The 27553-nt window shown below is 39.0% G+C and overlaps 2 protein-coding genes across 3 annotated transcripts in view; one reads left to right on the plus strand and one right to left on the minus strand.

Annotated features, from left to right (window-relative positions):
• Positions 1 to 13738, plus strand: part of mtrex (Mtr4 exosome RNA helicase) — a 27121-nt gene extending 13383 nt beyond the window's left edge. Inside the window, 14 exon segments of the mRNA XM_056737398.1 lie at positions 507 to 632; positions 2761 to 2911; positions 3027 to 3199; positions 4198 to 4266; positions 4346 to 4474; positions 5262 to 5372; positions 5953 to 6021; positions 6023 to 6142; positions 8341 to 8504; positions 8907 to 9012; positions 10093 to 10149; positions 10862 to 11024; positions 13002 to 13106; positions 13488 to 13738. Of these exon segments, the coding sequence (XP_056593376.1) occupies positions 507 to 632; positions 2761 to 2911; positions 3027 to 3199; positions 4198 to 4266; positions 4346 to 4474; positions 5262 to 5372; positions 5953 to 6021; positions 6023 to 6142; positions 8341 to 8504; positions 8907 to 9012; positions 10093 to 10149; positions 10862 to 11024; positions 13002 to 13106; positions 13488 to 13540 (1596 nt within the window). The 3' untranslated portion in view covers positions 13541 to 13738.
• Positions 13614 to 27538, minus strand: plpp1a (phospholipid phosphatase 1a). 2 transcript variants are annotated; one of them, XM_056737401.1, is made up of 6 exons: positions 27101 to 27538; positions 21181 to 21332; positions 18872 to 19152; positions 17286 to 17343; positions 14685 to 14861; positions 13614 to 14129 (listed from the first exon to the last, which is right to left on the minus strand). In XM_056737401.1, exons 1-6 carry the CDS (start codon positions 27156 to 27158, stop codon positions 14010 to 14012), a joined length of 846 nt encoding a protein of 281 aa, XP_056593379.1. In that variant the 5' UTR covers positions 27159 to 27538; the 3' UTR covers positions 13614 to 14009. The 2 variants fall into 2 exon arrangements, with proteins under 2 accessions (XP_056593379.1, XP_056593378.1); XM_056737400.1 differs by lacking the exon at positions 21181 to 21332 and adding an exon at positions 23793 to 23947 and having other exon boundaries at positions 27101 to 27536.
• Between the last annotated feature and the right edge of the window lie 15 nt (positions 27539 to 27553).

The raw sequence follows: 27553 nt of genomic DNA on the forward strand, positions 1-27553 counted from the left end.
CTCGCTCTCTCAATGACTCTGTGTGACATCTGTCATTTTCTATTTTAACCCCTCACCTCTAGCAGCTCATGAGCCAACCCAATCAGGTCAAACCTGCTTTTCTTTCTCGTAAAATGTTTTACTCTTTAATATCTTAAAGTACGTGAATACAATGATTAGTGAGTGACATTTATTTTTAACTGTAGAATGCAGTAAAATGGATGAATGCTGCATTACACCTTTTCTTAACTGTTGAACTGCATTAGTATGAAAGCGACTTCACGCTGTAGTAAATCATAATATTCAGTCTTTCGTTATTAACCTGAATGAGAATCCAAACACTCCGAAAGTGAAATGTTACCGAAACTGCTTAGTCAGACCCACAAAAAACCAGCATGTAGGAGTTAAAAGGTGTTTAATAGCAAGTACAAAGTTTCCCTTAAAGTTCACGCTGGCAAATTCAAAAGCACTTTTTGTAGCCAGTGCCTACACTAAGGTAATAAAAGCATTTCTTTCCTCCACTTTAGATCACTTCTGGAGAATACATCCAGATGTCAGGCCGTGCTGGCAGAAGAGGAATGGACGAGAGGGGAATCGTCATATTTATGGTGGATGAGAAGATGAGCCCTGCGGTGGGCAAACAGTTACTTAAGGTAAAACGACGATAAACGGTTCCATGTTAATTTAACTAGTCTGTTTGAAGGTCCAATGTGTCATTTTATGGAGGATCTATTGACAGAAATGCAATATAATAAACAGAACTATGTCTCCAGAAGTGTATAAAGACCTTACATAATGAAGCGTCTGCAGAAGCCCTAAACAGAGAAACTGCTCTACAGAAGTTGCTATCGCTGTATATATCATAACACAATATCACCAGGGGCGGACTGGCCATCTGGCGTACCGGGCGTATTCCTGGTGGGCAGCTAACGTATGGGGCCGAAATGGATGCTTTGGGCGCTCAGATGGACATACTATAAAAGCGAATGCAAAAGACACGTATGCATGCTACCCCCCTGTCAACATGTACCATGCGCACCGCCATCCCACCAAGTCGACAAAAATAGAGGAGGGCCAAATAATGGCACTGCCCATTTCTATTCCCAGACCACCCCTGAATATCCCCAATACACCAGTATTAAGGTTTTAAAATGGTCCAGTGTCACACCAACAGGCATATTTTCATCCGACTGGATTCACATCCACATATGTCCACTACGTGGTTGTTAAAGAGTCCTACATTGCACTCAATTGAAGACCAACACACAGATGCACAAAAACTCCTAAACCCCTTTACTAAGCCCACCACTAAGCTTTTGGCACCTTGTCCAGGCGTGCCGCCACATTCATAAATATATACTCTATAGTGTAGAGTCCAATCCATAAAATCTCACGCTTATATGCCAGGTTCCGTCCCTCTGGATTCCTCCTTAATCTCACATTGCCGTATCCCATCTCTGTAAGGGATCTAATGAAGTCTTGCTCAACACCCTTATGATTTGAATTTATATTTTAGTTTCCAACGAAATACTGGGAAAGCCATGTCATTGCCTAACTTTGTCTCATGTTGTTGCGTAAGATGTAGATTTATAGGAAGAGCTTGGAAAAGGCATGGATTTTTCCCTCTGAACATAATTGTGGTCAATAGTTATCTAAACATGGGTCAATGATGAAAAAGGGTTTAAGAATAAAAACAAGAAAAAGTTAAGAAAAGGTTTCCTGGTTAAATTAATAGCATTTTGGTTTTTCTGACAAGAAATAAATATCGTATATTTTCCCCTGATTTACAGAAGATGCCCACTCAAATTTTGTTCGGTGTAAACAATCTTGTCAGGCATATTTATGACATATAAAAAGACCAATTACTTTCACCCCAAATGTTAATTAGTTGTAATTTTACTTTCTTTTCTATTGCCACTATCCTAGGTTTTGCCCATTTGTCAATAAGAATATTTTATAAATATTTTATAAATCACAATAAAAATGTAATATGCTCCTTTATTTTATATATTTTAATATGTACAGGTCAGAATAAGCATGTTGTTTAAATTTGTACATAAATACGGTTACTGAATGACAATGTAACATTATTTCAACCCAATTTTGACATTTTATTCTCTAAAAACTTAGACACCATAATGTTAACATTTTACTTGCGTTTAATGTGCTTTCTATGGACATAAAATCACTTTTGTAAATTTCTTTTGATGGTGTCATCTTAACGTAAATGACCCACATGTTTGAAGAAGGCTGGAGGGGTTGAGTCATTTTTCTTCAGTTGAGAAAGAGGTGTTTTCCTGAGCTTCGTAGTACAACTTTTTTGTGTACGCGTTGTTATCTCCAAGATAGTAAAGAGTGAAAGATATCTGTATAATGGCCTCATGACCCGTGTCGTTTGAGATGCCAGGCTGAAAGACTGCAATGGTGAAAAAAATCACCATCATGTCATTTGAACCTGTACACAAAAGAAGACATTTTGAGAAATGTCTCATTGGTTTTGTCCATTCAATGGAAGTCAATGGGTGCCAGTGATATTTTCAGTTACCAACATTCTTCAAAATATCTTCTGTTGTGTTCTGTAGAAAAGGATGTTATACAGGTAAAAAAAAAGTAAATTATAGAATTTTCAGTTTTGGGTGAACTATCCCTTTAAGAAAACATCTCTGAACTAAGTTACAGAAAAACTTACATCTAATGCAGAGTCCGACTGGTTGGAGGTTAGTTGGTGGTGTTGTTGTATTTAGTGTCTTTTGTTTAATTCTTCGCCGTGTGTCCTCGCAGGGTTCGGCTGATCCTCTGAACAGTGCTTTTCATCTCACCTACAACATGGTGCTGAATCTGCTGCGTGTGGAAGAGATCAACCCAGAGTACATGCTGGAGAAATCCTTCTACCAGTTCCAACATTACAGAGCCGTGCCTGGTGTTGTCGAGAGTAAGAACTGTTTATTCGAGTTATGTATGCCTTTGTGTAAATGTCTTGAATTTTTTTGGATGTGGTGATTTTGCCGTGAACCGGTCCTTATGACCTGTTTCTGTGTTTCTCAAAGAGATGAAGAAGTTGGAGGAGGCTTACAATGCCATACAAATCCCCAATGAAGAGAGCGTGGTGACCTACTACAAAATCCGCCAGCAGCTGGCCAAACTGGGCAAAGAGATCGAGGACTTTATTCACAAGCCCAGATACTGTCTGCCCTTCCTGCAGCCCGGCAGACTAGTCAGGGTAACATCTCCGTCTCTTCTATACTTACTTTCTTTGTGTTCTAGCCATCACAAATCAGCTATGTTTTGTAATCTTAAAGGTGCATTTTCGAACAATTTCTTATTAAAAAATCCAAAAATTGCTGAGCTAGTGTTATAAATTTTGTTCAGCTGAGTACTTGCAATATCTCGAATGTTTCCAACTAATTGTAAACATGTGACACGGGGCTATGCAGTCGCCTTTCAATGGCATCATATCCCCGATACCCTTTGTTACCTCCTTTACTGACGTGGAAACCGCATGAAAACCGTAACGTGGTCAAATGCCAAAGTAGTTTCTTGCGTCCAGCAAGCCACTAACTTGTTTCGAGCAGTCACTTATTTATGGACCACACCTATTCGCAACAATTCTAAAACTTTACCTTATCTGCTTACGTGATTTCTCATTCCCGTCTGATTGTTGGCCATCAGCTGTGGAATTGTAGACAATCCCATCATTCCACGATCATTCACAGCGTCATAAAGCTACGGCATTGTTGTTGTTTTGAGTGTGCGCCCTCTAGCGGCGGGTTTTACAAATTGCACCTTTAACAGTTATTTCATCTCTAATTTAAAGGTCCAATGGGAAATTATTATTGACAGAAATGCAATATTATATACATAACTATGTCTTCAGAGGTGTTTAAGCCCTTACCTAATGAAATGTTGTGTTTTTATTGCTTCAGAATGAGCTATTTCTATCTAAATAGATAGAAATAGAATGCAGCATTAGTTCTGTGTCAGCCACCGTATAGATAGAATGCAGCATTAGTTCTGTGTCAGCCACCGTATAGATAGAACGCAGCATTAGTTCTGTGTCAGCCACCGTAGTGCTTTGAAAGAGAGGGGTGGAGTCAGCCATTGGTTGCCATTCGCAACCTCACCACTAGATGCCGCTAAATTTCATACAGTGGACCATTAAAGTCTTACTAACAGATAACAGAATTAAATTGTATTGTTGATTGAGTTTGTCGTTTACAGGTCAAAAAAAATGATTTGGATTTTGGTTGGGGAGTAGTCGTCAATTTTTCCAAGAAGGCAAATGTTAAGGTACTCATTGTTTTTATTTCTTTGTTGAAGTAAATTGAGTGTGACAAGATTGTTGTAATGTGTTGATTTGTTCTTGCAGGCTGCCGCGGGTGATTCTGAGCCGTTGTATGTGCTGGAGGTATTGGTCCACTGCAGTAAGGACAGCCTGAAGAACTCAGCCACAGAGATTGCAAAACCAGCAGCCCCAGCAGAGAAGGGCGAGATGCAGGTGACATACCGATGCTACATCACAGTCCCAATGTCACTTCATCAGTTTGTCTTCTTGAGCATCCCACAAAAGCCACAACAGCTTAGTTTTTTTAAAAACGTACCCAGACTACTTTCTTGAGCTATCATCTACAGGAAACCACACAAGCAGGAGGTCATTGGGCAAGGTCGTAGAACGTGCTATTACGTGAACATACATGCTTTGAGGCACCGCCCTTGGTTCATTGTGGTTTGTGTTCATCCAAAGTCAGCAGATAGATGATGTGAAGTTTCTGTGAAATGGGAAAAGTCAGCCTCTGATAGCTCAATTTTACACGGATTTCATTGGATTTCACTTCTCTAAGCATCGACCCCTTGATGGTGGTGAATATTTTATAAAAAGTATTCAGCAGCGATTCATTTATGTGAAAAGAAGCATAACCTAGAACTTCGTAATTATATATTGAATAGAATAAAATAATCTTGGAGTAAAATGCTTAGTTTTTCCCGTGTTATGACAGTGGTTTGATCTACTCATGTTTCTCTCCAGATGTTAAGTGATTTACCTGGAGCTCCAGAGGCTCAAGGCTGAATGACTTTAACTGATGTCTCTTGTTTTTTTCTACCATCTCTACTGGCTCCTAAAATTCTGCTTCATGTCTGCTCAAGTGCTGCTGGATGTGTTTAGATTGAGCCTTTGGCTTCACACTGTGGTTTTGTTCCATATATGGTCGTATGGACGTTAAGTTCCTCATGCAGAGGTAGCGTTTGGATGTTCCTCAAATCAAAGCTGTTTGTTTATTATTCAGGTTGTTCCAGTAATGCTGCATCTCATCACCTCCATCAGCTCTGTCCGTCTCTACATCCCCAAAGACCTGCGATCTTATGACAACAGACAGAGCATGCTCAAATCCATACAGGTGAGCGCCTACACGCACACTGCTAGAATGTATTGAAAAGCATACTGCGCTCACTGCATATAGTGTCATGGCACGGTGCGTTACATGAACTGAATATCCAAAATATAACGAAAATCATAGCACACAGTATCCCGCAATGCATGATTTTTTTTCTTTTTGAAATGTCATAACCGTAACGCATCCGTCCATGTCTGAGTGTATGATATGTTCTAATCTATAAATGAAGAAAATGACCCTCCGCAACATTTTTAAATGACTGTTCACACAGAGATCTTTACATTATGTTTGATTTAGTTAGTAACAGAGTAATGTTAACCTGTAAGGAACTGGTGGCTGAGTATTTCTCTACTTAAAAGTTGAATATTCTCTAGTCATGCCGTTTACACAACAATATTGATTATCAGTACCGTAACGCATATTTTGTGATTTACCTTTCACTGTCAATTCGTCGCGTATCCTAACGCTATCTCCTATTTGACCATCTCAACTGTCCATTTCATCATACAATGTTTTAAATGACTGCCAAAGTGACGGCTTTTGAATAGAAAAGCTGACGATTGCTTTGGTTTCTGATTCCCAGGAGGTGCAGAAACGTTTCCCAGATGGCGTTCCGCTGCTAGACCCAATAGACGACATGGGCATCAAGGACCCAGGGCCTGAAGAAAGTCATCCAAAAGGTGGAGGCATTCGAACACAGAATGTACACACACCCGCTGCACAGCGACCCCAACCTGGATGCTGTTTACACCCTGTGTGAAAAGAAAGCGCTGGTGAGTCTTTACGATGTTCAATCCGCGATCATAGATGAATTGTGAAGTGCACAATGTCATTTCTTTTCGTTGACGCAAGCGTTGGCTATTCTGTGCAGAATGTCGCTTAAAATACGGCAGTATTGTTCAGTGCTCTAGAATGGGTGTGGGTGTCACTTCCTGTGGCCTTAATCTTAAAGGTCCAACAGAGTCAAACAATGGCGGGAAACTGGCCTTTAGTGCAGGGTGAATGGGCACTCCGATCCGATCACAAACAATCATGTGGCCAAATATTTTCTAGGGTGTTGTAAGGTCATGGCTGTGTTGTGCTCACGTTCCAGTTGCGGTCGTGAATGTAGGTGGTGACATTTCGATCTCACATTTGCATTAGCAAATACGTTATAAAGCATGATGGGATTGAATGCTGAGGTTTGTATTGTCGATCGTTGGCTGTGGTTTCTGAAGGAGTGAGAAATACTTTCCCTTTCGCATATTTCACAACATTTCCTCTCGTCTCCATGTGTGTAAATCATGTTAGAATGATCTCAGATAAGTTGTTAAGTGGATAATGGCTTTAGGCTGCGCAGACACACTGTTGTGTAATTGGTGAATCCGACCGACACTTTAATCTTTTAACGCACACTACACTGACTGTTTTAGGTTTATTTTTATATAGGCCTAAAGGAAGGGTTTTGGGGATGGGTGGTTTGACTAAATCAGAGATTATACCTGATGTTTGAATAGATTATTCCTGATAGTGCTTGGTTTTTAGATCATTCAACCAGGGCAGTTGTTTGAAGATGGTAAATGGGTTTTTAGCATATTTAATCTTTTGTTTAATGTTATATGCGTTCTCACTTGTAAGTTGTTTTGGATAATAGCGTCTGACAAATGAATACATTTAATTGAATTTGCATGAAAAAATGCATAGAAATTCATTTTGCCAGTGCTTTGCTACTTGTAATTGGGATAAAGTAAATAAGTTGTTGAAGCCTTTTTTGTTGTATTGAAATTTTGTTAAGCGTTGTTTTGAATGATTGTTTTTACTATTGATATTGATAATAATAATCAAGCATGTTGGTGGTAGTGTCGTGGTCTGGGGCTGCATTAGTGCTGCCGGCACTGGGGAGCTACAGGTCATCGAGGGAACCATGAATGCAAACATGTACTGTAACATACTGAAGCAGAGTATGATCCCTTCCCTTTGGAGACTGGGACGCAGGGCAGTATTCCAACTTGATTAAAACCCCAGAAGTAGCTGAGGGTGAAGGTGATGGACTGGCCAAGCATGTCTCAAGACCTAAACCCTATTGAGCGTCTGTGGGGCATCCTCAAACGGAAGGTGGAGGAACGCAAGGTCTCTAACATCCACCAGCTTTGTGATCATGGAGGAGTGGAAGAGGAGGCCGGGGGCAACCTGTGAAGCTCTGGGGAACTCCATGCCCAAGATGCAGTGCTGAATATAATGGTGGTCACACAAAATATTGACACTTTGGGCCCAGTTTGGACTTTCACTTACGGGTGTGCTCACTTCTGTTATCAGCGGTTTAGACTTTAATGGCTGAATGTTGAGTTATTTTGAGGGGACAGCAAATATACTTGTTATACAAGCTGTACACTCACTACTTTACATTGTAGCGAAGTGTCATTTGTTCAGTGTTGTCATACGAAAAGATATATTAAAATGTGACTGGTGTACTCACTTCAGTGTGATCGACTAATAATTACAGGTCACTTGTATCGTTTTGCATGTGTGTGTTTGTGGAAACCTTTAGGGTGTATTTTGTACTCAAGGGTGTGTAGCAGGTGTGATCGAAGAACACTTTGACCATTATAAAACTATTGTTTTTCTGGAATGTGCTGAATAAGTTGTGTGTGAATTATTATCCTAGCCCTAGTGTTGATATCGAGGGACTTATTTTAAGGATTGTAATATTGTTCTTGTCGTAGGGCCAAATCAGCAGTGTTTTATTCTTTTCAGTGTGACTTATGTACAAACGATGAGTTGCATTTGCGATTGAAGAATGTCAAACACTCCCTCACTACCATTATGTTGAACACAACATCTTACAAGCTACAAACGTGAAGGTCCTAAAAATGACACCGTGTCCACCCCGCAATCTAAATATATATATTTTTTTATAGATAGACGACAGTAGTGACATGTTGTATGTGTTGTGTGTGTTTTCTCATCATTGTGATGTTTGCGTGCATGTCAGATTGCAGGCGACATCAAGGCAGCGAAGCGCGAACTGAAGAAAGCTCGAACCGTGCTGCAGATGGACGAGCTCAAGTGCAGGAAGCGCGTACTGCGGCGCCTGGGATTCGCTACTTCCTCTGATGTTATCGAGATGAAGGGTCGTGTGGCGTGTGAGATCAGCAGGTAGTGTCACGCAAACGCACGCATGACAATCCTCTCCACTGTCTCCTGAAGTAATAGTTTGTTCATCTCGATACTGATATACAGCTTGATTAAAAAAAACACAAGTGACTACAATTGCAGTGAACCGTAGTAGCCGAAGAAACCTTTATTTGAGGTATTCAAACCGTTTTTGCAATTTGATAAAACAGTTTGCTGCTTGATTTAGCCAGTCAAATGGAAGAGGAGGCATCTGATTGGACAACATTTTGGTTACACCTTTAAGTGCAGGATGAGTCATCGTTACTTGACAATCAGAAGTCCAGTTGCTTTTTAATGGGTCCTTGCTTTTTTCCAGACTACACTTGTTCTCAACACCCATGCTTGTTTCTAAAGTGTCCCGTGGTGATTTTTGTGTGTTTACAGTGCGGATGAGCTGCTGCTGACTGAAATGATATTTAACGGTCTCTTCAATGACCTTACAGCGGAGCAGGCAACCGCGCTTCTCAGCTGCTTCGTCTTCCAGGAAAACGTAAGTCTTCATGCTCACTGAAATGTGGTCATACAACAAAAAAGTCTGTTATGGGCTTAATGCCCTGTTTTGTTTGGCTTAAGGAGGGTGAATGCTGGGAAGGGGGTCATTCAGTGTGAATGCCTGGTATCTGTTTTACAGTTGTGAAGAGCGTGCCATGCCTTCTGCTTGTCTTTTCTTTTTGGCAGTACTTGCATGAGAAAGATTACATGTCATGTGTCATTTGAAAATGTTCAATAAGGGTTAAGGAAAAATGCATTCCCATCCGAAAGCCAAGTTTCAAGTGTATTTGCAGATTTATTTGTTCATTTTAAATGTAGAGCGTGATTTATGTAGTCATGAAATCAGCTTCATTTCGAAATTTCGACCACATGTAAGTAGGTTACTTGAGATGGATCACATTACCAGAAGTTAAAGGGCTCGTGTTATATCCTGCACATTCAAACACAGCACGAAAGTTGCAGACTGTCCTTTTTTAATGTAATGAAGTTCCTAAATTTTGTGGCTCTGTTTGTGAACATGAGTTATATCGTCGTAACTGTCCTTCCAAAACCTCATATGTCCAAATAAGCTTTTTTTTTAAATGATTGAATACTGTGTTGTCAACGTTTACTAAAGCACTTATTAATACGTTATTGGTTGAGAATTTTTTTTTAGATTTGAATAGTTCAGAACTTGATTCAATTGAACTGACTTGAAAAATAGAGCTAGATTTATCTAGAAAACTAGATTTCACTAGTAAGTTATAGTTTAACTATAATTTACTGTAAGTTTAGTTTAATTGACTTTTAAATTAAACGGCTTCATTACATTTTTAACTTTAGCTTTAGGTTTAAGCGTATTTGCAAAATCCATTGACAAACATTAAGGATGACTAAAAGTAATGATTTATAAAAAAATGACATATGGAGATACGAGGTTTCAGAAAGACACCAGCGATGTGCAAAACAAAGATATTTTGAAGAATCTTGTTAATCGAACAACATTTCTATATCAACATGTGTGTTCAGTCCAGCTGCTATATTTGCTCTTGTTCTGTGTCGTTCTTGTCGGTTAATAAGCCGTTTTATTGTTACGCAGGCCAACGAGATGCCCAAACTGACGGAGCAGCTGGCAGCACCTCTGCGGCAGATGCAGGTAACAAGTTTGAGGAGGAAGACTCACTCGGCCAGCAGCCCCGCAAATTCTTCACAATACACGCTCGGTATCGCACGCAATATTTACAAAACAATGCTAAACTCCCTGCACTGCTTACGTTCACGGATTACGCCGATAGGTCAGGCTGATCCTAGAAAGATGCGCTTCCTGTGTGGTCAACCTTTCAAACAGTCAGACACACAACTGGGTTGCACTTTATTTTTAAGTTGTGAACTAAAATTCTGTCATGATTTATTCACCCTCATTTTGATTCAAAATCTTTGTGACTTTCTATGGAACACGAGAGAAGATATTTTGAGAAATTACTCGTGGTTTTGTGTCCGTACAGTTGAAGACAGTGGGGACCATTTGGTTACCAACATTTAAAAAAATCATCTTTGTTTTCTGTGGGAGATAGTCATACAGGTTTGACCCAAGACAAAGGTTACATAGGTTTGGTATGACATGAGGGAGAATAAATCAGTCTTTTTACCTGGGAGTGATTTGCCGCTTTAAGATAAAGGAAGTTGTGTGTCATAGAGGCAAAAGATTGCACGGAATAAAATTCCAATTGATTTTATCTGAAATATTAAGCATAAAACTGTCATCTCAATGACAAATGAGTGTTAGTCCGATTTTATCTTCAGTGTTAATGTCTTTATGTGTTTATAGCATTATTAACCACTGACCAAAGGTGTGATTTTGTTTTTAGGAATGTGCAAAGCGTATTGCTAAAGTGTCGGCCGAAGCAAAGCTAGATGTGGACGAGGACACTTATCTGAAGCAGTTCCGTCCACATCTTATGGATGTGGTCTATACCTGGGCCAACGGCTCCTCCTTCGCACAGATTTGCAAGATGACGGATGTGTTCGAAGGTAATAGATCTTGCTTTATATGTTTATACTAGTGGTGGTCATAGATTTTTTTTTTTAATCTAGGTTAAAATGGCTCATTTGAATTCTGCCGAAGGTATTCAGAATATGTGTGCTACCCAAATAATGACTAAAAGTAAGTCTTTGAGAACGGGTGTTTTAAGCCAGGTGGCGTATTAGACCAGGGGCTCATCTACTGTTTCCAAAATGCATCACAAACTGCTTGAGAAAGCTGTTCTACTATGATAATTGGTGATGAAAATAAATTATGTTCAATAAGATGTACTTGTGTTTACTTCCGCATTAGCTAAGGGATGATTTGAGTTTAGGTGGTACTTGAGACTGGAAGAGCTCCTACAGCACATTTACATTTAGTCATTTAGCAGACGCTTTTATCCAAAGCGACTTACAAAGAGTGAGGGAGCAACAAGCGATATGTCATACAGGAGCCATAATACATTAGATGTCAAAACCTATGTACTGGTTTCAACTAAAACTAGACCACTACCAGTTGAAAGTTTTTTTTTAAACCAATTCCGTATTGCACAAGGTGCAAACAACCTTAGTCTTGTCGATTAAAAATAAATTTTCCCTGAAGCAACCCGGCGGCTTCAAAGCTGCATCCATGTTAGCACGTCACGTTTGATGTGGTAATTTCACAGTAACGTTATGTTGTGTTCAGACCAGACGAGAATGGCGCGTCAAGTGAGAGTGATTTACATGTTAAGTCAATGCAAATACGCGATAGACCTACTTGCGGCACGAATGAAGCCCTGGTCATGAGATGATGAGGCGGCGCGAATTGCTCGAATCACGCGAGTTCGCCCGGTACAGTGCAATTCAGCTAGGTATACATCCGCGCTAAAATATCAAGGTGAAAGTCATCATAGCTTGCGTAGTATAGACCCAGCTCCAAACCCAACTTTGAGAAAAAATTAATGCCGACATTTTTTTTATCGCGCCATAAGAGTCTCACGTTAACGGCCCACCACTAGTTTATACTATATAGTATTTATTTATTCATATACATCACTGGTCAAAGGTTAAGGGTCACTAGTTTATTCTTTATTAGTTAGTTAAAGTTTGAATAATTATGAACTAAGTTTTGACAAACAAATCCAAATAAATCAAATGTTACATTTCAGCATCTTTAGTGTAATTTTCCGTTGCCTGTTAAATGTTATTTCATCAAGGAGATGCTTTTTAAACTGCTAAAATGATGAAAATCTTTCCTAAAATAAAAAGTTTTTTTAGTTTATAATTGAAAGAATTTATAATGCTTGCACATTTTATTTTCAAGCATAGGCTTTCAAATGAAAATATTTTACCGATCATTCACAATATTTTTATTATTTTTTTTCGTCTGCCCAACTTGAACAGGAGAGGTATATTATTGAACTGTCAAATTCTATCAACAAAAAACACAAATGATTGCCGAGAAATAAAAAGATGATAAATAGCCACACGTTTTTGGAGTTGCTCATGATGCATGTTGAAAAGCTAGAGGTCTCCAAACGTCCTGTCAGTACATACTCCCTGAGCTCTGAGCTTTTGCCGTGTCCGCAGCATGACGTGATCTTAAAACATGTCATGCTATCAGAAAAATCCCCCGTGTGAGCGCGCTCCAGAACCTGAGTGAGAATTTGGCTCTGTTTGTGACCATTAGCAAACCCCAAAGCACTTGAAGTGATAAAACTCAATGCGGGAGGAATGGTATATTTTAAGGAATGTTAAGAGAATCCCTATTTCACCTGAGAACTTGCAATACCAAATCAGTAAAACTGTTCTGCCAGGAAAGTCAAGTTTTATCGAAATAAACAAAACTATTAGAACTGAACATTCAAAGCCTAAAAGATGACCAAATGTGGTTGGTATGTAGCAAGCGAGATTGAGCGGATATGTTATCAGTCCACTGGGAAGAAATGACCTCTCTCTCGCTCTCTCTCTCTCCACTGTCTCTCTCTCTCTCTCTCCTCTCAGGTAGTATTATCCGCTGTATGCGAAGGTTGGAAGAGCTCTTGAGGCAGATGTGCCAGGCAGCAAAGGCCATTGGAAACACAGAGCTGGAGAACAAATTTGCAATGGGTAGGGCAAGCTCGTGACCATGCATCTCTTTTCAACAGAATGAGTCACAATGTATCCAGTTTACTTTGGATAGATTTAAGGACTTGACCGGTAAACCATCCGTAGAGGGATTTCATTTATTCATCAGCTTTTTTCTTTAAGCAGAAATATACTTTACACAAGAAATAGTTGTTGAGAAAGCTGTCATTTTTTTTACCCTCACGTGGTTCAAAACCTGCCTGACACTTTTTCCATGGAACACAAAAGATATTTTGAGATGTTTGTGCTTTTTGTTAATTGCTTGGTTATCAACAGACTTCAAAATATCTTCTTTTGTGTTTTGCAGAAGAGACAATAATACAGGTTGGGTTAAAACTCATACATTTTTGTTTTTCCCCGCAGGTATAACGAAGATAAAGAGGGACATTGTATTTGCAGCCAGCCTCTACCTGTGATCCTCACATTTCTGTTATTTTTCTGTTAATATTGTTATTGTGTTTGGTTTTATGAAGACATTGAAAGACAAAGTGAACACGAGCATTGTTTTATTTGAGTTCATGTCAAGCATAATAAGTTTGTTTCCATCAAAAAGCGCATCATGTCTTGTACATACAGTTTTATCATTTTTTTAATAAAAAAAGTCTGTATAGTGATTTTCATACGATAAAAAAGTTTCTTTGTGGCTTCATAGAGGTACACTTATATTAGTTTCGGGAGATACACAGGAAGCTGTGGTAGCAGCAGCAGCAGCAATCCAGCCAAGGCAACGTGGATCAGCATCCATTAACGGACCGACCCCCACAGCGGGGGGCTTAGAGAACACAAAGCAAAGTTACATTCACAGGTTTCCACCTTAGTGGTCTGCCCTTGTAGTGGGTGTGCACTTAAACCTCCGTGGGTCTCTTGACAGGGATCCCAGATAGCTTAGTTTGGGCTTTCGTAATGGTTTCCATTGGTAGGTGTCTCTTGTAAGGTGGTGTGTGGGATCTCAGTCTCTTTCTGCGGTTCTACTTGCTTTTTGAAGAAGTCTGACACGAAAAACACCTGGAGGAGGGGAAAGCAGTCGATCAGTCAAATGCACAAACAAGTCCACTGTAAAAGCGAGGCCTGAAAAATCTGTCTCTTTTCTGTGTTAAGCAGGCTTTGATGTTTCTAGTTGTGTCGGAGAACAAGTGTTACGGGATTGTTTCGCTCAGTAATGATTCTTTAGTCGTTTTCTCCTATCATGAATCTATATTTGTAATATATAACAAAATTGAGTCATCCAAAACTTCAGAAGTGTACATTTGATCGTTTTTGTCTTATGACTAATACTGTCCTCACAAAGTTCCAAATGTAGTCACCCATCATCGCTTCGTCCTAACTTCTCTTTGCAACATACATTTCTAGAATTTTCTGACGGTGACAGTTCACACACGTCACACTTCATCAGTGCAGTGGTGCAAATATCAAAGCTTCCTATTGCATTTGACAGAAGTCATTTTGGTTTTAAACACTAAGAATGGGTAAACGTCTGTTTGTTTGAACACCCTAAAATGAAAACAGAATTAACACCAACTTCCCGTTGACCGAGATGATGTCACTTATAGCATCACTCACCACTAATAAAGCCACGGTGGCTCCTTGTATGAGGCCCACGAGGACGTCACTCCAGTGATGTTTATAATCGGAGACACGGGACAGTCCCGTGTAGATGGTTGCTGCGATCAGGAAGAACTGCAGCGTGGGACGCAGGAGCCGCGCCCATTCGGCCTGCATTCGCGCTTGAAGATAGAGCTGTGAGAAAGGGAAAGGCTTTGAGCTCACTGTGTGTGACAGATAAAAAAACATGCTCGTAATGCAGCAATCCTGATCCTCATGTGATGATTTTGATGTGTAACTCACGACGTCATGTTCAGACATGGTTGCACGTTGTTCATGTTATCTCATGCCCAAGGGAATGTAAGAAAAATGCTGGCGTGACATGTCTAAGGTGTCACTGCCAATAACTACACCTCCTCGAAATTTACTTTACTTTTTTCTTTAATTCTTTTGTCTTATCACACTATCAAGCCACGGATCTATAGGCTTCCTATAAAATGTAATCATTCACAGGTTTGATTCATGTAGTTAACGTTTCTAATCTTATCTATGTTTGAATGTGGTTAAGCTGTTAAATTCATTATCAATGGTAGTATCTTTGTGAGGGCAGAAATTTAAAACAGGAGTGATTTCAACGTTGTCCTCGAGGTCGTTGTTGAACTATGACCTCATTGGTCTAATGCTTACTTCATTCAGTCATTACCACACTGAGTTGTAATGTGTTGTGCACTTTAACCGCGGATCCTTAATGCTTGTTCTCTCTTGATAAGATAATGGAGCGACTGAGCAGAATGTCATGAGGTTTCTGAAAAACTGCTGCATCAATTTACACCATCATGACATTTCCAATAAAAAAAATCAATGGAGAACAGAATGTAGATCTACAGATGTGTATCTCATTTCAAAAAACAATAGCAGTTTTTAGAGGAAGGGTTTGGACTGTCATCTAATTTGTTGTTGAATGTCAAGCCAATGCAAGGAAATACTTTTTTAAAACCAGTATTTCATATCGACATGTTCATTACAATCGATTAACCCTCCAATTCTCAGTACTTTAATCTGTACTTGTAAGTGTATTCAAATCTTTTTTGTTTATTTAATTATTTATTCATAGTAAAAATTCCCAAATATACATAAGATAGAATAGATAACATTTAGGGCTGTTCAACGATTAATTGTGATTAATCGTATGCAGAATAAATGTTTGTCTTATATACGTCTGTGCACCGTGTATTCTAATTTTCTAATAATAAACAGATACACATACTCGTACATGTATATATTGAGGAAATATGTGCACGTATATATTAATATTGATATATTATTGAAGTTATATATACACTTTTATATTTTTCTCAAATATCTGTATGTGTATATAAATACCAAATTAATATGCACAGTACACAGACATATATTATGTAAACACAACCTCAGATTTTGGATGCGATTAACCGTTGAATAGCCCTGAAACCATTGAATATAAATAATACCATTTATTTTATATAACATGAATCAATTTTAGGCAGTTGCAATATCAGATTTAATCGTCAATCAGATCGTCAATAATATACAACAATCCCAAAATAATAATAAAATTGCATGAAATAATGCTATCAGTCAAATTCATCTGTATAAGTGTAGGGAAAAGGAGCGAGTTGGTAATTTTTAACAAAAAATGTTGTGGTGAATTATTTGAGGTTTTATCATATTTGTAGAATGATCAATAATAAAGGATTTTAATGTCCCTTTTATGATCAAAATGTATATATTTTGACACCACACTATTGTGAAAGGGATAGATCGCCCAAAAATTTAGATCTTTCATCGTGTAATTTCATACCTGTATAAATTATAAGAAAGATATTTGGAAGAATGTCAGTTCTTCGGGATATCATTGACTACCATAATAGAAAAAAAAACAGAACAAAATAATACCAAAATATTTTCCTCCTATGGTAGTGGATGATGTCCAAGAACTGAAATTGCTAATATTTTTCTAAATATATTTCTCTGTGTTCATCAGATGAACTTACGTACAGGAAAGAAATAGAAACTTATATACTAAGAAATATATACAGGCCAAAAACAAGTAAATCATGTAGTAAATCTTGACAGAATTTGAATTGTTTGGTGAACTGCCCCTTTAATTCACAATAACAACGTTCAATCGTGATTTCTAGTACAATTAAATAAACGATGCTATCACCAAAATGTATCTTTTACTTTTTTTTTCTTCGTTTTAGGTTAAACTGTTTGCCATTAAATTGCTTATGATATCATTATATAGTATTAACACAATATCAATAATTACAGTTGTCAATATGACACACCTAAATAGATTATAGTACACAGATTATATATCCTTCAAAAACCTCAAATGACTTACTGTTTTTCAGGAAATGGAAAAAACACTGTTCTTTTTATATGATTATATAATGTGTTGTCAAACACTTTTAATCATTTTTTATTGGTTTGATATTTGAAAAACCCAGTGAAAAACACAAAGGGTGACTAATACTAACAATTTATGACAAAAATAAAAATCACGAAATATGGAGATAGAAGAAGGACCGAATGAAGGGGATGCACAACACATAAATGTAGGTCAAAGACACTTACTGCCAAGAACAGCATACAGTACATGGAGAACGAGGCATGACCCGAGTAGAACGAGAGCCTGCAACACACAAACATCAAGGAATCAATATCCTCAAAGGAATGCTTGTGCAACAGTATGAGGCCATAAATGGAAGCTTACATTTGTTTCGCAACTCTGCAACTACAAACTAAGAGTTACTTGACAAGTCGTAACTGGGATCATAACACTGAGCCGGATGCCGGAACAGATTTGCATTGTCCCATTTGGTCCCTTAAAAAGCATGCACGCACACACCCTTTTCCAGGTGATAGGGAGAGATGTGTTAACCGGTGGGGGTCGGGACAGGAGAGGGTGGTCTGGCTATCCGGCAGGCTTTTGTCTCTTCCTGTTTACATTAAACTAAGGTCATTTGTCGACCAGAAGCATCCGCCCATCAACTAACGGCATAAGAGTGAGCTGCCATTTAGGAATTATACAGACGTCACATTGGATGATAACATTTACGGTTATAACTACCGGAAACGGCTGATCCCCAATGTTATAACACTGATAACATACTCATCTAGAGTTGGTCTTAATATATCTGATGTGGGCTTGTGTTGGTTGAAATGAGGTCAGATGTGTGTTTCTGCTTTGTGATTCAATTACGAACGGAGTCATGAGATGCAAAACAAGAGCAAGAGACACACAAGAGAAGTGTGAAAGTGGAGAACCAGACCAACAATCTTCAGAGCTTAAAGGGACAGTTCACCCAAAAATACAAATTCTGTCATCATTTATTCACCCTCATGTGGTTTTAAATGTAATCCAATATAAAAGTCTTTATGCTACGTAATACAAAAGAAGATATTTTGAGAAATAACTCTGTGGTTTTGTGTCCATACGTTGGAAGTCAATGGGGCTTGTTCGATTACCAACATTCTTCAAAATATCTTCTTTTGTGTTCTGCAGAAGAAAGAAACTCATAGAGGGCTAAAATGACCTGCGAGTGAGTAAATGATGAACGAATTCATTTTGTTAGACCTGTCCCTCTTACGCACCTTCACAAATGCCGGCATGCTGAGAGGACCCTTTTTCTCATGAGAACACTCCCGTGTGAAAGGCGATCCGGGTTATTTTGGGCTTTGACTCTTCACCGCTTTATATTTGTTTTATTAATACCATCGTCTCCCAGGGAAACACTGGACCACCACCAGAGACACGCTTCTCTGAGAGACGCTGGGACCACACCCGCCGTAAATGAGAACATTCTGAGAGGGCCGGAGATACTGCTGGCCTCGAGTCCAACCTCAGAATCAAACACCATCAGTGTGTGCTCTTAACCTGATTTACCACAGGATGAGCCGCAGAGATTCGGCTTAAACCTGGGTGTTCTCAACAGCTTCTGCAACTCTGAAGGAAGCTCCTTATATTATAAATGAGAGAGGTTCTTTAAAATACCGGATGGTCAATATCTTGTTTCAAACTGTGGCCCGTACTGGAGGCTCAGTGTTAGAATTCATCCCAAGTGGAGTCAGAACCAGGGCAAAGGCCAAGGTTGTGTGTGCAAAGTCAGTTACATATCTGGATCCGGCTTCAGTGAAAAAGCAGTACATGTGAGACCTACCTGCCCTCGTTGACTTTAGTTACATCCCCCGTGCAGGCGAAGTTCTCGATGTAAGCCCCTCCTGTACAGTTAACCTGCTTCCAGTCCGGCCTGCATACGTCCAGGAAGTGTGGCCGCAGCCGGCCGATGGAATACTTGGCGATATCCGTGAGCGACTGACTTATGGCGGCACCGAACACAAAAGTGCCGATGGCTTTATAGACACAGGCCACATAACCGTTGCAGAATGATTTTGATTTGATGCGTTTTAGAAACACAGAAAGGCATTCCCCTATGATCATCTGTGATGGAAGAGCAAGGAAAGACACGTTATTTTCTTCTGGTAGAATTTGAACATGATTTTGTGTGTGAGGAAAACTTTTAAGGTTGTTTTTTAATCTTAGAAGGATGTCCCCATGTACAAGAATAGAAGACCGGACAATAGACGTACTTGATAATGCAGCCATCACTGATGCGGCCCGATTGTACACTGGTCACAGTAACCCATGCTTACCACTTTTAAATATTTATTGTTTCTTTATATAAAACTATATAAGTAAAATGAAATTAATTAAATGGTTGATAGATCCTTTTTATATCTATATTTAAATGATGTCAATGGATGTATGCACTGTTGCGCCTTGGATGTGAACATAAGCAGTAACATAAATCAAACGTATAAATAACATTTTGGCAGAGGACCGTGTGCTTTAAGCTCACATGGGTGACTGAGGTTATATAGAGGTTGTGCAGTATATATGAAAGAAATGTTAACCATAAACAGTGCCGTTTCTATTGGCCGTAAAAGGAAAGCGTTGTCTTGTAAATGTTATAGGACGAGATCAACAGCCTGCAGTAAAGAAACAGTTATGAGATGTAACCACAGAGAGAAATCTACAGCTTTACAGTGAAACCCTTGCAGGGTTCATAAATGCAGCGGTGTCACGCGACTTGCTGTGGTGTTTGGCCTTTTGAGGTGAAATGTATGTGGGTAGAAGACCAGAGACATTGTTTCCAATGTGTCGGTTGGCTTAGACGCAATTGTTTGTCAAACTTAAAGGACAAGTTCACCAAAATAAAATTGTTGGTTAGCCTCATTCATACAAAACCTACAACTCTTTACTCAGTGGAACACAAAAGAAGATATTTGAGATGTCTCAGTGGTGTCGTGTTCATACATTGGAAGTCAATGGGGCCAATGGTGTTCAATTATCAACGTTCTTCAAAATAACTTCTGTTGTGTTCTCAAGAACAAAGAAATTCATACAGGTTGAAATGACATTGGGGGGACGTAAAATAACTTTCATTTTTGGGTGAACTGTCCCTTTATTATAATCCTATAAATGTTCTTCAGTGGTGCACAATTGGAGAAATATTGAAGTCCAGTAAAAAAAATTTACAGACAGCTGGATCGCCAGTAACAAAAGTTTCAAAAACTGTTTGTTTACATAAAAGCAGATGTTTTTCTTAAACATTTGCAGTCTTTTTCTGTAATTTGATTGTTTTTATCGTATGAAAAAAAACTGTACAATTTTGTGAAATTACTGAAATAATTTACATTTTTACTTTATATCTGAAAAATCTATAAAAAAATGACAGTTCATTTCTGTAAAATTGCAGTTAACAGTGTATAGTGACCGAACTCGGTCCAACTTTAAAAAGCACCATGAAATTCTCAAAAGAGTTTGCTTTATGATTTTCACACTTTATCCCAAAATATCTGTGGTCACATAATACACTCTAGTAACACATTACAATAAGATGCTATTAACAAATAACAACTTAGTTTTCAACACTTATCATCCTTAATGTTATTTAATGTTGGTACAGTTATTAATCTAAGTTCAAGGTGCATGGACAGACAAAACTTTGATTTGCAAAACTTTTAGTAAATGCTGAAACTAAGATGAATAGGCTGTTAAAGCACTGTTCATTATCAGTTCATGTTGACTAATGCATCAACTAATAGTTAAAAAATACCATGCTTTTGTAAAGTGTTCATATCAAAATGTATCATATCATATGTAAAAAATGAAGCATAAAACCACTTTTAAACACCCCCTCCATCTTCCACCGAAGAATGAACATTATACAGGTTTGGTATCGACAAGATGGTAAACAATCCAAATTTTTCCATTTCTGGTGCACCGCCCCTTTAAATGCCCGGACCACAAATCCCTCAAAGTGTGGTTACATCTCAACATTCTGTTCCTGATGCTCAAGCCTGCAAGTCTGACCCACAGCATCATCATGCAATAAACATAAAAGACAAAAACAAGAGACACATGAAACAAGTAAGCTGCTATTGTAAGAAACAGATTGGCACTTACAGTAACAATAGTGATAGGAATCATTACTCCTCCTAATAACTGATAGGAAATGGTGTCTTCTTTATACGGGTACTTGATCGAGTCATCGTTACAGAAAAATCCTCTTTTGAACGATTTGTGTTGTGATGTGAGTATTGCAAATGGAAGTCCAACTAGCAAAGAGAAGCAGTGAGAGAAAAAAGAGGTTAGCGAGGGGTGCCTGTACCCTACTCTTCCCGTTTTCCTATTGGAGGTGCTCGTGGAGAAAACAAAGCTGTGAGTTAAGACACACATTAGGTTTCACACTTTGACACGTGAGGGTTAGCAAGGTAGTGGTGTGGCAGTAGGGGATATGTCATGCCAGAAGTCGCACTAAGGTTGAAGTGATTTATTGCTTTGTTTTCGTTCTCCTGTGGTTGTTGAGGTCGACGTGGAAAGTGAAACTGGTCAAATGTAGCTCAAATAATTTGACGCCACGGTATGATAAGGGGAAGATCTTGTCAAAGCGCAAAACCATGGTCTTGGATGCCTTCAACTGGCATTCTTAAAAACATTCCCTCTCATCACACCATAATGTTATAAAAAAGTAGGGGGCTTTCTAAAATGGTCCTCCACCAGTTAGAAACTTTAAAGAGGTGCGAAACAAACATGGATGACTGTGGTAAGACCCCACCGCAACTACAAACCTATCGGGGGTTATGAAAGTCACTCAAGCGTGTTAGCAAAAAGCGTGTGCTAGGGATTAAAGCATTTACCCAACATGCAGTGAGTGTGGTATGTGCATGCACGTGTGTCAGTTTCTGCACGTTAACATCCGTAGTGTCAACCGTGAGGTTATCCATGATCACTGAAGATTCTGATGTCTCAACAGCTCCTTCAATTACGTGTCTCATCTTGCCATCTCCAGCGAGAGCTGCATTGTCACGGTTTGCGATCTACCGTCAAACGTATGGGATTTCAGGGTGGTGTTGCGTTCACGCCGCCGGGGCGGACTTGGCAGGAGACGGTCGTTTACATAGAGGTCAAACCCAAATCCTAGATTATGGGCAGTTTGGGGTTTTCATCAGACTTGAGGCTTCTGGGACAAAACTGAGGAATGAGTCACTTACACCACACATAATATGAAGTATTACCTCACACACATACAAACAGAACACGGTGTGCTAAATTTGTATCATTAACACCAAACTGGGTCACACACTTCCTCCAGATGTATTCCTGACGCTTTTGGACAAGATATTAAATTAAAATCCAGGCTGTTTATATTATGGCAGATATTGTGAGATAACACAATTGTGTGCCTTCTGTTAGGTCAAATTTGTGTAAAAACTGTATTGGCGGCAAGATTTCCTCAAACAGTCACTTAGTATAAAGGTTGTTTGATTCGTGACCGAGCCGTGACTCTTGTTAAATATATTCAGCGCCCCTGGTGTGATGGGAAAACCTGAGCTCTCTGATGATAAAAACCCCAAACTGGCCAATTTATGTCTTAGATACATTTTCGAAATACGGAAAGGGTGCATTCAAATTCGTCCAAAGCCGCAAACGTGAAGCATCTTCTATTTCTTGTACTTAGTGGACATACTTTGCTAAATGGAGTCAATGAAAAGTAACATGCCCAGAGTATCGAGAAACTGAAACGGAAATATTTTTAAAATCCTGATATTGTGCGCAGCGCCATACAATGTTTAAAATCTAGGCTGATTGAATTGTAATAAAAAGTTGTAAATGTAGTTTCTTAATGTAAATTCTTAGTCAATCGTATGTAAAACCATCCTTACATATACATTTTTGCATTTAGTTCAATGGGTTCACAGAAATATGTAAATAATGATTGAGGCCATTACGTGTCCAAATATTTGACTTTTCTCAACCCTGTTACATTTCACACCCATGGAGTGAAAATGAAATTCTTATTCCATATTTTTGTCTTGTTCTTCAGATATCGAACACCTTGTCTACACGACGCTATAAAAGACAATAGATCAGATTAGAACCCATAATAATTTTAAATTATGTCCACACTGGATGGGGAGAGGTGCGACACAACAAACCCATTATGAAAAGCAGTTGTTATGTACACCGGGCCCATCCAGTGTAGACACCACATAAGAATTCATAAACAAGATATCTTTATCTGAGAAGCAAACTGACATACAGAATAGACGGATGTGGTGAACTTTAGTTGTTGAATGGGTTGTGTAACTTGAATGGGTTGTGTAACTGTTGCATTTCAGTTTTTCGCTACTGGTAACCCAAAATAATACTGGCTAGACATACTTTCTAGCTCAGAGCTCAAGCGACACCTCATTTGTCGCTTCCAGACACAAAGCTATACGGCCCAGTCCCTTCACCAGCTGCTTTCAATCATCCTATAAAGCTCTATTCAAATGGCAGTTTGCACCTGTTCGGAGGTCAGGAGTCATGTTGAAACAGCTGCTTCATGGTGTCTATTTAGCTGTTTGTTCATTTAAAACGACGAGCTGTTTCCCGTGGCCCTCAAAACGACAGTTAACTTCATAGTAACCAATTGTCTACAGGAAGAAGTTAACATGCAAATCCAGCCTCGGTTACAAAGAAGTGATGTGAGACTCTGGGCATGTCTTGTGTGGATGCTGTCTGGGATTACTTACACTACATATGGGAAGTGTGAAGCCCACTGTGTAAAGCACAGTGGAGGTGACCGTGCTGTTGTGGAAGGGATAGCTGATGCTCTCGTCATTACAGAAAAAGCCCCGTTGATACGGTTTGATTTTACCCAGGTTAAACGCCGCAAGCGGGAGCCCGGCTGTTGATGAAAAAGGGTTAACAAGGGGTTAACAACTCAGTCAAAGTGTTTACCGACCAATCAAACGTGAGGCTTGACTACCCGCTCCACCTGAGATGAGAATTACACGGGTTTATGATGACAAAGCGTGTTTACAGAGGACACATGGCTGACGGTTGCATAGACGTTGATTTACGGTTGGGTTTCTGTTCATTCAGTGAGATATCATCTTACCACCGGGGTTTGTCTGATGTTGTTTTCCACTGGCGTCATTGTTTCCTCAATGTCCTGGCAAAGCTCTTGTTTTAAGAAATTCACAGTTGTTGTGAGTGAAAATAAACTTGAATGTATGAAGAAACAATTGCCCAACCACTCTTTTGGTTCCTCAAGCTCAGATGTGCTCGACCAATCACGTTCCACACATGTATAGGATTTTGGGATAGTGAAGGTGTGCTACAGCTACACTACCTTCAAAAATGGTTCAGATAAAGATATTTCACTGAAGTGAAGGAAACTTTGGATGTTCCTAACTTTCGATGGCAGCGTTTTTCAGCTTTTGGACGAAGCCATTGTCAACACAATGTATGTTGAAGGAGAAAAACTGCTAAATCGGCCATCATCCAGATTGTAATTACCAACAGCAAATCAACCCCATAATCACACTTCAGTTGGTTATTTTCCAGTGTAAACGGTATTATTCATTCTCAGTCACTACAAACCGCATACGTTGCATGCTGCCTCAATGCAAGCAATATTTTGTTGATGCTAACGCGCGTCTTTATCCCCTCCATATCACCCTAATGGACTCAGACGGTCTAAAGTCTAACACTAGGGCTTGTGTGTAAACTTTAAAACGGCTATAGCCTCAACCTATTGTTGGTGCTCAACCAAAGCATCATGGGAAACAACACAAACATTCATAAAGCCTGAGGCTCCTCTCGCAGTAAAAAGAGTATGACAGGAGGAACCATTCAAACCTGAGTTGTCTGATGCTTCACTAAAGCCACATTGTCGACAGTCGGTCATGCAAACATTTGGACTGTTCTGAAGGCTAAAGTGACCATTTCCATGCAAATGTCACCTTAAGATGAAAAAACAAGTTTGTACCAAAGGTTTTCACTATATACCGGAAGGTCAGACGTCAAAATTTGGTGTTTAATACTCATGTGAGGTCTCTCTTTGAAAAGTTTGTAAAGCATTCTTAAGCATGATTTTGCCTTAGTCAGATACGTGCCACTTTTTGAACCGTCACATCCAAAACTGTCCATTTTTCTCATAAATGGGGACATGAAAATATAGTAACTATTTTAGGTTCTATGAAGAGGCATCCGCTCTCCATGTGTTGAGTGTATTTGCATCTAGTCTACATTTCAATTCACAGAAAGTATGTTTTCTCTTTTTTGTCACATCCATAACAAGTTGATGTCCCTTTTTTTTTTTAAAGAGAAATATTGTGTATATTCGGATGTTCAGACACTAAATTATAAATTATAAAAAGATGGTTCAATATACTGACAAGAAAATACATTCTCTAAGAGTTTCTATTTCAAGTTTTGACTGAAAATGTCACATCCATAACCCTGGAATTAGTGAAGAATGTCAAAATGGCTTAACAAAAATGACTTTGACACACATTACGATTGGGAAAGTCTTAAAAAAAGTAGTTCCTCGTGTCTCGCCTCTGTTTAATCCCAGTTGAATTTTGGTGTAACGCGCGGTATGCAAATAAACATTAGCATATTAAAACTAAGTAGGCTTCCAGTTCAACAGAAATGCACGAGATGTTCTGCCTTGGCAATCATGAATGTGCTTTAAGCTGCTTTTACAAGAGACACGACCAGCACATGCGTTTCATTTTATAGTCATGTTGTGTTCTAGGCACTTACAATACCAAGGTCATGCATTTGATTCTTAGGGAACACACAAGTGATAAACAGTACACCCTGAACGGGAAGTTGCTTTGTTTCTGCGAAAATTGAAAAAGAAAATTTTACTTCCTGTGGTTGAGATGATTTATTACTTGATACATAAAGATCACTTTATATGACATGTTCTTTCTTAGCTTCTCAACATAGCTTTCTATGAAGAGCAAGATCAAATTTCCATCATATGATTGTGCCTCAAACTGTGCTTTTAACGTAAAGTCCAAGCCATTTGTTCCCAGTGTAACAAATATACCCAAAATTCCAACATTAATCCAAATCAAAACTTCCATCATGTGATATATTAATACAGGGATCCAACATTTTGACAAATACATTTTTATCACTTTTTCAGTCATTTCTGATGAAATAAGCTACTTCACTCTGTAAACATTAAACTCACAATTTCCAGCAACAAATGGATCCAAGAATACATAGAATGAACGTATATACTTGATGTAGAAATGTACGGTTTTGACAACATACTCTATATAATGAATTTCCATTACTTTTCTAAGTCATGATATTGCAGTCACATAACATCCGACAGGTTAACCATGATCTAACCTTATAGTAACCTATTGTAACTCACCCTATACAATATCGATATATACTGTTGTATAAGAGCAATATGGGACAATCTCACCACTTAAAACCAACAATTGACACCTCATCACATGGTCAGGCTATAAATAATGTATGACATTGTATAACATTAGTATACATGATATGCATACAAGCAAATACATCGGCCTATGATGGACAAAGCTACAATGATATTGTAAAGATGTACCAGTTGTGCGTTCCCTAAGAATAACTCATCGGTTGAGTCATTGTTATGCGTATGCATAAAGGTAACGCCCTGTTATTATGGAAATTTCTGATAACGCACGATGTCTTCAATCGCGCTATGACGCACATTATGGGTTATTGTGTGAGTAACAATGTTGCGATATTCAATCCATGCAATTAAGAATATCACGCAACAGTGCATCCGTTCACACGATTTAACTCATTTGACGGACCAAGATACATCCCAAATCAAAGAGGAGGAACTTTGCTATGTTTAAATCTTTATACGACTCCAATTGTCGTCTTAACAGGACATTTAAACCCAGCCACGAGTTTGCGGCTTGTGCAAATTAGGTTACGCGTTATGCATTATTGACGCAAAGTATAAACAATACAATAGACGATTGTATGAATGTATAAATGAATGAATGAATAAATAAAGAGGCAAAATGATACTTACCAAGAACCAAGCACACGATGTCAAGCAATATAAAGGGAATTCCTCTGGTTTCGAACATAGTTGCGCGTGTCAGTGTCCTGTCGCGGATCACGTCTGATAATAATGGCTTCACGCGTGGATTCCTTATTGTTCCCACTGTAAACAAATTCACACAGCGTCCGCCTATCGATCTATCCGAAGACTTAGATACTGTACGGGAACGCGCAGTGAAGCGAGTCGAGACGCTCTTATTAACGTCGACCGCGCAATGGCGACTAATAATCAGCCGTTCAGGCAGGAGAAGCTGTTTCGCTGTAGTTCTTGAGATAAACTGAGCATTTCAACTCATGAGACGGAGAATAAACGATCCCGAGCCGGTATATGTGATCGTCCGGTGGTCAGAGCGAAAGGCGCTGGTGTCTGCGCGCAGGCTGAGTTTGTACTGCACACTGCTGAGCTTCTGCTGGCTGTCAT

Source organism: Triplophysa dalaica, chromosome 22, assembly GCF_015846415.1.
Source record: "Triplophysa dalaica isolate WHDGS20190420 chromosome 22, ASM1584641v1, whole genome shotgun sequence".
Classification (NCBI taxonomy): domain Eukaryota; kingdom Metazoa; phylum Chordata; class Actinopteri; order Cypriniformes; family Nemacheilidae; genus Triplophysa; species Triplophysa dalaica.